This window comes from Lactuca virosa, chromosome 8, assembly GCF_052849685.1.
Source record: "Lactuca virosa cultivar CGN04683 chromosome 8, Lactuca_virosa_CGN04683_v6, whole genome shotgun sequence".
In the NCBI taxonomy this organism is placed as follows: domain Eukaryota; kingdom Viridiplantae; phylum Streptophyta; class Magnoliopsida; order Asterales; family Asteraceae; genus Lactuca; species Lactuca virosa.
The window spans coordinates 70,289,408-70,300,868 of NC_136433.1; the positions used below are offsets into that span (position 1 = coordinate 70,289,408).

Here is an 11,461-nt window from a genome sequence, read left to right on the forward strand (position 1 = left end):
TTGTGGAGAAAACAAGAAAGAGTGTGACAACTTGCTTTGTATCCATTACAACCAACTCAACCACTTGCAAACATTACCCTTTATTACTTGTAGTTGCTTTTTAATTCGCTTTTGCTTTATCGAAGTTGTGGTATCAAATATGTTATATAGCTTAAGGCCATTCATCACGTATCAGCTTAGATTGAATCGAACTGTAATTGAACAAAAACTGATCGAACTGATTTTCTTTTCACACCATCCTTCAAGAAAACCCTGAAACTAACAATCAAAGAGGTTCGACTTTGGTTTGGCTTGGTTATTCATGTTTTCGTATTTTAGTTATTTGTACATATAATTAACAAATTAAAGAATTCTTATGATAATAAATTTCGAGAATGCACTTTGTATACCCATTGGATTAAATATGTTCATGCCCACGATTTTTTATGCATTTTTAAGTAAGAACAATGTTAAATATCGTCTTTATTATATTTATAGATGCCCACAGTTACTTATGTAATTTTAATGTGTATAAAATCATTCTAATTGTACGTAAGAATCTTATTAGAATGTTAGAAATTAAACTACATACAAATAATTCACGTCAAATGTATGGTGTTTTTATTTGCAATCTTTGGCAATTGCAACATGCTAAATGCTCCATGCACCGGGGACTACGACATCGTTTTTATATGCTTTTTTTATATTGGGAATGTAATTGGGAAACGTTTTTCCGTATAAGGTCGATAGGTATCATACCATACTTTTGCACTGTCACGTCATTTTTGTCTCACCCCACAAAACTGGTGAGTGTCATACCATACTTTTATTATTATTTTTTTAATTGAATAATGTAATTAATTAAAAATAATAAAAAGAAAATACTTTATTACTTAAACAAAATACATGCTAAAAAAACATAATCGAAACATAGTTGAATAATATGTGACTTCTAATCATCGTCGCTCGACACATCATCAAAATCCATCGACATTTGGTAAATTCTCATTCTCATAGTAGCAACAAATCACCCTCTCATCATCTTCTAAAATCATATTATGCAATATGATACATGCGTACATCAGGCTACTTGTTTGTCTATGATCCATAGATCGTACCAGTACTGTGAGTATCTGCCAACATCTTGTGCTGACTTAAACTTTAATCGCTTGTCACCGTTCGAACATGTAAATGCTTTCACAAATACTGCTAACCCGGGATATATTCCATCAGTAACGAAATATCCACGCTTGTATGACGTCCCATTTGCTACAAACGGCACATCATATGATTTCCTAAAGTAGATGTCGTTGAATATCGGCGATTGGTCTAGAACATTGATGTCGTTGTTGGCACCCGATGGACCAAAAAATGCATGTCAAATCCAAAGGTCATACGATGCCGCTGCTTCTAAAATTATTGTCGGCTGCTTTTGATCACCTCGCATAAATTGACCACACCACGCATTATGGCACATTACCCAACCCCAATGGATACAACCAATAGTACCAAGCATTTCATGGAACCCATGCTGTTTCATGTGTTGTATATAGTTGATGGATGTCGCTAATAATAGGCTTGCGTAAACAGCGACTGCGATAGAGGATAATCATAAATTTAGCAAAATTGTATAGATAATCCCGCTTCGTGCGCTCTGATATCCTTAAATACTCATCCCATAAGTCCGATCCCATGTTAAATGTTAATAGACGAATTGTAGTTTTACATTTTTGGATTGTGGAGAAACCTTTTTTACCTCTTCCATTAACCTGCTGCCGAAAATATGGAAAACGATTTTGTATATCATCAACAATGCATAAACATAATACCTTACGCTTCCGGGACCGATGCTTGAATTTTTCCACGTACACTGCATCATCAGAAATGTATTCGTTCACCTGTTGGTTGTGCCTGACTTCACGATTTCTCCGTACAGGAGGATTTCTTGTTTTTGGACGCGAACTTTCACCTTCATTTTCTTGCAAATAAGCAAGGCATGACGTCCCCGATAAATCCTGCTTCTCGCAACGTCAACGTAGCGGACGAAGTCAACGAAGAAGAAGCCATTTTGAAATAAGATTTTTGAAAAATCTAGAGTTTGTGTTTCTTGGTGATTTTAAAATGAGAAGTAAAGTTTAATGTATAGGAATTTTTTTAAAAAAATAGCCAACAACTAGTGTTCAAACGGGCAAAAGGAAAACTATGCGGAAAAATCATGACTCGCATATCGTATACCGCACTTTTCTTGATGGGCTCGGTGCGGTGTTTACGCATACCACATCTTACCGCAATATGCAGGAAGAGGTGTACCGACTGGTCTAAATATGAACGAAGTATTGAGTATTTTTGTGTTTGGGTTGGATGTATTGGTGTACCTCTAAGATCAATGTCCCTCCAATAGAGGTACCTCAATTTGCTCTCTTCAACGGCCTGAGTAACCCTTTTGATCATCTCTCTCTCTCTCTCTCTCTCTCTCTCTCTCTCTCTCTCGCGTACCATGAGCTTAAAAGCTTGCATCCTATGTTGTTTTGTATGTTTTTAATTTAGTAGGTTGGGAAAGATGTTATTTCCATGTGTTGTGGATTGAGAAAGATGGAAAAAATAAGAGAGGAAAAAACTAATGTGGCAATGAGTTGAGTGCATTTGGATGTTTCTACTCTTACCACCCTAAGTAACATGTTCACTTGTGTACTTTAACTGATAGATTTTTTATATAATTTGGTCAAATTAATATAAAATGGAGTAAATTATAGTTTTGGTTGACATGGTTTACATCGATTTATATTTTTAGTCCAAAGTTTCAATTTTTGAAATAGTTTATCTTTGTGATTTTAAAAAATTGCATTCATGGTTAGACCTGGAAATAGAGTGGTTTTTGGACCTTGATCCGATCAAAAACTCATAAGAATTATAAGAATTTGGATCAAAATATTTGATTCATTTACCCGTTGACAATCCGTACCCATTAACCCTTTAATTAAAAGGTTGGCTATAGATTTTTACTGATATGTTCTGTTTATAACCCAACACATATAAATATTAGAATTATAGTATTTAGTTTCCCCAATCATTTCTTTTGGATAGGTTTGATTGAGTTAACATTCCTGAATTTTTAAAGATTCATCTTAATGTCTACATTGTCTTATGCATGTTTGTCATAGTAGACATTTATTTTATTTATGATATGTTATTTTAAGTATCAAGTAAATTTTGATCCGTGTTATATTTTATGGATAACACTTTGTGGAATGTATAATAATTGTGTAATCTTAATATTGTAAATGAGTCAGGTTCATATAGGATTTCCGTTGGTTCGATGGAGAAGGGTATGGGTCGTGTTAAAAGGTTTGTATCAAAGTCGATTCACTCCAAACCCGCTTCATTCCTTTTGCATCGATTACATGCTTCTAAATGACCATATTATCCGTATTTTTTTCTTTATTTTATAATGTTTGAACATTAATGTTGACTCACCTAACCAAGATTGAACTTCTTCTACAAACAACATATCTAAATCAAGATTCACTCCACTACCACCCGCACCACCCTCAATCACAAACAACATATCTAAATCAAGATTGAACTTCTTCTACAAATATATTAATTTCTTCCCCTTTTCGACAATTTATTAACAAAGTCGAAGGAGATATGGGTTCAATCAAGAGATAATCTCCATCGTGATCATCACCATTTCGACATCATCACCACCTTTTATATTAGAGGCAACCATCTCTCATCATCATTGAGAGATAATCCCCACAATCCGCCACTACACCTGCAACATAATCGAAGAAGAGTTGGGCATACGTTTTTTTTTCTTTTTGATTTCAGGCTTGCAACTAGAGATTTTAAGGGGAAAGATGGTTTTTAATTTCAGACATGATACTTAGAAATAACATAATAAACTAGAACAATAAATTAAAACTAAAATTCTAAATCAGAATTTTTTTTTCCAGTTTTGTCATTCATGAAAAGTTTAAAAATGGATCAAATTGGGGATGGCAGAGGAGAAATATAGAATGAATATAAAGATGATGATGATGATGATGGTAGTGGTGTTGTGTTACCAAAGATAGATGAGGTGTCACCGATGATGAGGTAAAAGGGAATAAGATAAAGAAAGAGGAGGTTGATGGGAGTGAGCCAAAGCTTAGTGAGTTCCCCCAAATTACCACCACACAACATAACAATCAATAACAAGTAAATATGATCCTTCAGCCTCACTGGACCGCCTCATAGGGTCTACAACCTATCCGGACTACCTCGGGTGTCTTAGCCTTTAGTACAAAGCAGGACCACCTCAACCCAACCACAATATGTCGACATATACAACAGATAAAAATAAACACACATTAAGCAAATACAGGTAGTCATACAGAGTTACCAATCTATCATATAACAAGCATACCATCATCCTATATACCCGCATACATAATCTAGTGGGTCGACATTGGTGCCTTCGACCCACAAGTATAATGAGGAAAACTCACCTCTCAGGCTGAAAAGATCGTTGAATAGGACAATGCTCCGAATATCAGCTCTACCAGTCACCTATTTATCAAATAGTGACCAATCTCAAATACAACTCAAAATACCCTTAGGTCAAACTTGGTCAAACCCTAGTCAAAGTCAAAATCAGTCCACACTTGAAAGTCCCACAATCCACTAGTCATGCCGTGACCCCTAATGGTCACGTCATGACATAATAAGTTAAAATAGTCAAGGAATACCATCCTCACGTCGTGACATCCATGTGCTCACTTCGTGAGAATGCTCTAATCAGAAGTTCTTAATGAAACTCTTAATCCGTTTTTGGCCAAGCAACCAAATCCTCCATATTGTCTTATTTACTTCAGAACATCATAAAAATCGTGGATTTTTGGACATGCATGTCCAATGCATGTCCCAAACACTAACTAGGGCACAAAAGAGGAAATGACACCAAATCTTATGCAAGAGTCTTAAAACTTAATCATATTCCAGATCTAGCATCTATACCACTCAAGGGATACTAGAGATCCATAAAGTTGGCACCTTTATGGATTTCAACCACTACATCATCAAGAATATGAAGGATTAAGCATAAAAACCTAGATCTAAGCTTATGGACTCATAAAGCAATGAAATTGAAACTCACAAAAGGTCCAGAAGGTGTGAGAATGCTTGATGGAGAGACTTGAATGCAGAAATGATGGACTAGATGCTCTTCATTTTCTTCTCCTTAGCGAGAATCACCACAAACAAGCTCTAGAACAGATATGGGTGCTAGGGTTTTAAAGGGGAGTGCAAGGAGGTGATGGAGGCTGAGGGTGGGATAACCTTATCCCTCACTTCCTTTAAATACAAAGTAAAACACCCAAAATTAGGGTTTCCTCTCAGGTTGGTCTCACGTCGTGAGCCATATGTGCTCAGTCGTGAGCCCAAAGATGGTGCGCGATTGCACTAACCTCCTCATGACGTGACATACATACCTCACGTCGTGAGTAGGATTAAAATATTTGAATTTTTAAACTTGACAATTGCTCACCTGAACTGAATGTTACACTATATCCAAACATCCCCAACAAAAGAACACTAAAAAAATAGATAGTCAGCACTTTCAACAATGCCATTACAGAAGGGGCAAAGATTCGGGGACACATGCACACCCCAATCAACAAGATTTAAAGAAACAGGAACCTTATCCAAGAATAATCTCCAAAGCAATTGACTTTGATTGGAACCCAACTTAGCCATTTGAACCTTCAAGTAACACCATCTACCTCGACATCTGCAGTGAACAACCTTAAGGATTGAACAAAGAAATTCCCAAAGGAATTTCCTTTCCAAGTCCAAGTGTCTTTAGATTCCGATAGAGTAATAGTGGTATTTCTATTGCCTAATTCCAACAGCAAAAAGGCCTCCCTGCATCTTCTCGGTTGTCTCAACCAATCCCAATTCAATCATTCCATACCCTTTTCCTGAATTCTCTCTTTGACCTTGCAATCTTTCTTAGCTTCTATGCGATATAACTCTGGAAATGCATCTTTCAACACTAAACCATCACACCATTTATCTTTTCAAAAGAATGTACTATATCTAATCCCTACGGGTATCCAATGGCGGATGGCTTAAGGGGCTAGGAGGGGCCATGTCCCCCCTGGTTTTTAGCCTTTTAATATCAAAAAACTTATAAATTAGCCTATTATTTAAGGATAATTGCTGAATTTTTGGAACAGATAACAGTCTATGATTATATAGTGCAATCAGTGATTAGGAGAAAATAAAAGGAAATAAATCAAATAGAAAAGAAAAGATAATGCATTTATAACAGCTCCTGAGAACTCGCTTCTCCCTCATAGCCGTCGCTTCAAATGGAATCTCGCTCATGCATGTCCTCCGGTCTTCGCTCTCATTCCATTGTTCGGCTTTGTGGATCTTGCTCACCGCTTGCCCAATTTCCACCTCCCCAGTAGCCATCTCTGCATGGTTTATTTTTTTTTTTCTGTAGTTGTGTTTCTGAGTTACGAAGATGACTGTAATCAATGTACTGCTTTTTGAGTTTTAGTTTTGTTAACGTTTTTGATTTTGTCCTCTCATTTGTTTTCAGTTGTTAACTTTTGGTTTTAATTTTCTATCTAGTTGTATCAGAAGATTGTTTCTACAAATCCTTTGGGAGACTGCCACGTAAATGCCTAAACTGTTTTTTAATTGACCTCTAGTTACTTTGCCCTTTTCTCTTTCAAAATGTTGTCAAATGTATATCGACTATTGTCTTCTATGTTTATTTTAAATAGTTTTTCAATCAAAACTTCGATAAAGTATGTAATGTTTATTTAATTGTAACCTAATGTTTGTTTTTATTTTTGTAGCAGAATACTTGTTTTTATTGCTTTTGATAAGGACATGAAGTTATGAAGTTATATACATAAGACATGTGTATGTTTGCTATTCCAATACAATTTTGAAACAAACAAATAAGCACAAGAGGACTATTTTATGATATATTTCTTTTATAGTGAACTATTTATTATATAGGATATATACATTGTTTATACTTTGCCCTCATGAAAAAAGAAAATTATGGATATATCATTGTTTTGGCCCCCTGTTTATATGTGTTGTGTTCCGCCCCCGTGAGTATCTACAAATATGGTCTTAATAGCTCGATAAAAAAACAAAATTAAATGATATAAATACTTACTTGAAATGTAAATAAAAGGGTTAATGTTATATAGGATGAAAATCAATTATACACAATTTGCTATTTATACAATTTATCTTTTAATTTTATTCGGTAGTGTCAGTAATTTTTTTATAGGTTTTCATTACCCATTAGAATGCAATTTAGTAATTTTTTTATAGGTTTTCATTACCCATTAGAATGCACTTTAGTGGATTAATTATTAGAGATGGAAATGGGACCGGGGAATTGCAGGGACCCAAATCCCTATCCTCATCCCATGAGTTCTCATTCTCATTCCAATCCTCATCCCTACCCCATCCTAAAATGGAATATAAACGAATCCCCATCCCTACCCCATCCTAAAATGGAATATAAACGAATCCCCATCCCTACCATCAACAAGGACCGGGGATCCCCAACGGGGAATCGGTGATTTTTTTTCTATAATATGAAAAGTTTTACGTAAAGAAAAAAACTAAATTCTAGTTTTACCAATATAAGATTAAAGATTTTACAAACCCTAAAATATTCATAAATTGCATAAAAAGTATAAACAAATTTTCTACAAGTTTATTTACATACATGAAAAATCAAGTAGAAAAAAGTTATGAGAGTGATATTTGAAGTAATAATAGATAAACCAAGTAGAAAAAAATTATACATGAGGTAAAATTAGATAATCGAATAAGGAAAAATATCATTTCAACCAATTAATTACTAATGAGTTGGGTTACTTTGATCAAATTTTAAGTATTGTAAATTTTACTATAATTAAATATTTTGTTTGATTTTTATATATTAATATCTACTGGATCGGGTCCAGGGCCAGGGATTAGGGGTATCCCAATCCTCATCCTCATCCCCACTTTTTTATTTGGGAATACCCTATCCCTGTCTTCATCCCCGGTTAACTTGGAGATTTTCCGGTCAAATTAGGTGCGATTTTTTGGTCCCCCATCGGGTATGGGGATTTTTTTTTCCATCCTATTAATTATGTCATATTAGATGGCCTAATGGAGACAAAATTAGCTCTATATAAACCTAAATATTAGGGGTGTGTATTGATCGGTTTGGAGGTGAAACTGAATCCGAAGAGAAAATTTTGGTTTCGGGTTTTGAAACCTATTGGGTTATGTTTTTGAATGGGTTCGGTTTTTGGGTTTATGGGTCGATTTTTTCAGTTTTTGGGCCCAACCCATGGGTCAATGGATTTTGGGATTCAACTAATTTTCCATCAATTCTATAATCAAAATAAAACAAATTCAATGTATAATCGTCTTCCTTACATCGGGACTCGAGAGCCTATAAATAAGAGAATAGAGCTTTTATCTTGCTTGTGTCTTATTCACGAACCAATTAGGCGATTTACTGATTAAGGGATATGGCTCGTGTCTTTGTGATGCAGTCGTGCTCGTGAGAGAGAGAGAGAGAGAGAGAGAGAGAGAGAGAGAGAGCATAATGGGGTTATGGTTTTCAAATTTGTTCTATCTGTCTCATATTTATTGTCTATTTTAATTTTTGAAGTATTTATTATTTAACTTTGACTTTAAATATTTTTATTTGTGTTATAACTTATTTGATGAAACTTATAACAATGAAAAAACATAATCATGCATATATTTTGTATCAAGTATTATTTATCAAAAACAAAAATATTTAAGGTCATAGTAGAAGAATAAAAACTTCTAAAATAAAAAATGAACAATAAGCCTAACATAGCTAGGTTAAGAGATAATTGATTCATTTGTTAAGATCTCACATAGGCCTTTATGGCCTGGCCCTAAATGGACCTTTATGAGTTTCTAAAATATCTTTTAGACCATGACCAATGCCCCAGTTGGTCCTATACATGTGACCCGCTATTAGAAAAAAAATTACAATAGCTAAATGATGGTGTTTGGGTTTGGCTCAGTTCCAAACCCATTTTGTCAGTTTGGTTTTAGTCGGTCGGTTCTAAACTCAAACCGAATTTTTCGGTTTTGAAAAATCTAAACCCAAAACCGACAGTTTGGATTCGGTTATGGTTTTATCAGTGTCTCGGTTTTGCTCAACCTTTTTGTATAATAGAAAAAAAAAATTAATGACAAAAATACAGTGAAAGATAAAGGGATAACCCAAAAATCACTATTATCATATTATAATATTAACCCTAAACAAAATGATGTACAATAAAATTGATCAAGATACATGATATTTGAAGTTAAACACCCAAAGTTCGAGTCTAAAAAAATTACTTTTATTTATCAGTTTTAGCTTAAATTCTGAGGAAAAATAGTATTCCGAGAGTTATATTAGACCTCACGACTCACGAGTGTCAAAATAATAATCAATATGTCGACTTCTTTTCATGAAAATACTTATTTTGCGAAATATTATGATGGAGGCCACTAAAAACAATTTTACTAGAAAACTTGTCGCTTATTATGAATATTAAAAATGTAATGTTTTCTATAAGTTTAAAAAGTTAAGATTTCCAATTTATGGCATTTTTTGTGATTAATCACTACCTTTTTTTTATAATAAGCATCTTTAATGGAACTTTTTTGTTAATTTTCTCTCACTTACTATTTATTAAATAATTTTAAAATTTTATTATTTCAATTTTAACATTACAAACACTGAACACTCAAATTGCAGTAAACGATTTGAAGATGAAAAAGAGAAACTCTTTTTATAACATTACATTCGAGAAGATCAGAAGAAAGAAACATTTGGAACAGTGAAACAAGAAACCACAGCCCAAATCCCTTTTCGAAACATAGAAATAAAGAAAGAAAAAACCCTAAAAGGATGTCAAATGTCAAAAATTGTCATCAACCCTTTCCAAAGAAAAAACCCTGCATCAAGGCGTTAAAAAAGACCTCTGGAACAGGTAAAAACATGGCGGAGACCTTTTTTCTAGAGCAGTAATTACCAAATCCAGACTAACGGACAACTATTCATGCGTCAAGTACCTGTCACTACAGCATTACCTCTGAAAATTTGACTATTTCTGCTCACGAGTACCTTATCAATTATCAATATCATCACAGATTCATCATTCAAGTATGTATATGTAGCTTCAATTAATCATCTAAAGGAGAACCAATCAACGACATCATCCGTCACACGGCGGCGTGTAATGGCCACGCGCTCATCAGAAACCAACGGCGACCTACAAAGTGGACAATTGAAGTTGAGATGATCAAGCCATCCGTCAAAACACTCCTTATGGAAGACGTGATGACAGTCTAGCTTCCGGACTTGTTCACCGTCGGTGAGGCGGTTCAAACACACGACACATTCTGAAGAGGCCGGATCCGGTCGAGGGTCTGAACACAAGCTGTATTTGTAAGAGAAAACATGGTTTAGGTTGAGCTGATCGGCGAGGAGGATAAGTCCGGCTAAACCAGACCCAACGGCGTCGAACAGCATAGCGTCGTCGACCTCATCGGATCGGTAGCGAGAGATTCCTAATGAGTGGAGGAAGGTGAAAACGAGTGAGCGGATGTAACAAACGCCGTTGGCGATGACGGCGAGTAGGAAAATTGGTAGGGAATCGGAGGAAACATCGGTAAGTTGGTTCTGTAAACCCATTGATAAAAAGTGAGAATTCACAGAGAGATTTGAATTTGATTTGAGAGAAGGGGGAGAGAAAAGAGAGAGAGAATGAGAATGAGATTGAAGGCTAACGTGGTGGGATGAAAGCATAGACAGGCGGCGTGTGGTGGTTAAATACGCCTCGTTGTTGAAATGAAACAGAAGAAATGTGAAATATAAATATAAATATAAAATAAATAAAAACAAAACCTAAAGAATGGGAGCTGGAGACTCTTCGCAGTCGGTCATGGGGCCTAGGCATGTGACGCGTGGGTCCGCTTCTTTGACGTCTCTTTTCAATTCTTGATTTCTTTCCCAAGCTTCGAATTCATTATAAATATTTCTTTATAAACAAATTTACATAAATGGTCCCTATAATTTTTTAATTTGTATGATTGTTCAAACTTTTTAAGGTCTATGATTTCAAATTTTTACCGGGTTAGTCATTGACCCGTGTAAAATGATTATTATCAATTTTTTTTAGGGTAAATTATATAAATGTCCTATAAAGTTTTTATGGTTGGTCCATTTAGTATCCAAAATATTTTTGTTTCTTTATGGGGTTAATGACTTAAAATGGTAATATATTTTTTGATTTTTACACATTTGATCACTGAGTTTTTTTTTTCGTCCACATTTACCCCTTCAACTTGTTAAACTGTATACATCCAGTCCTTATGACCGGCTACTCCAGGTTACCCGGTAAAAATAACTTAATAGGGTAATATATTTCTCACT

At 34.8% G+C, this 11,461-nt stretch overlaps 1 protein-coding gene across 1 annotated transcript; it reads right to left on the reverse strand.

The window, feature by feature from the left end:
- Positions 1–9,788: 9,788 nt before the first annotated feature.
- Positions 9,789–10,879, reverse strand: RHA2A (RING-H2 finger A2A). Its single transcript, XM_079063087.1, has one exon. The coding sequence runs from the start codon at positions 10,832–10,834 to the stop codon at positions 10,214–10,216; it is 621 nt and encodes a 206-aa protein (XP_078919213.1). The 5' UTR covers positions 10,835–10,879; the 3' UTR covers positions 9,789–10,213.
- Between the last annotated feature and the right edge of the window lie 582 nt (positions 10,880–11,461).

Excerpts from the sequence above, each read along its gene's own strand:
- RHA2A (XM_079063087.1), bottom strand. The coding sequence starts at position 10,834 with ATGCTTTCATCCCACCACGTTAGCCTTCAATCTCATTCTCATTCTCTC.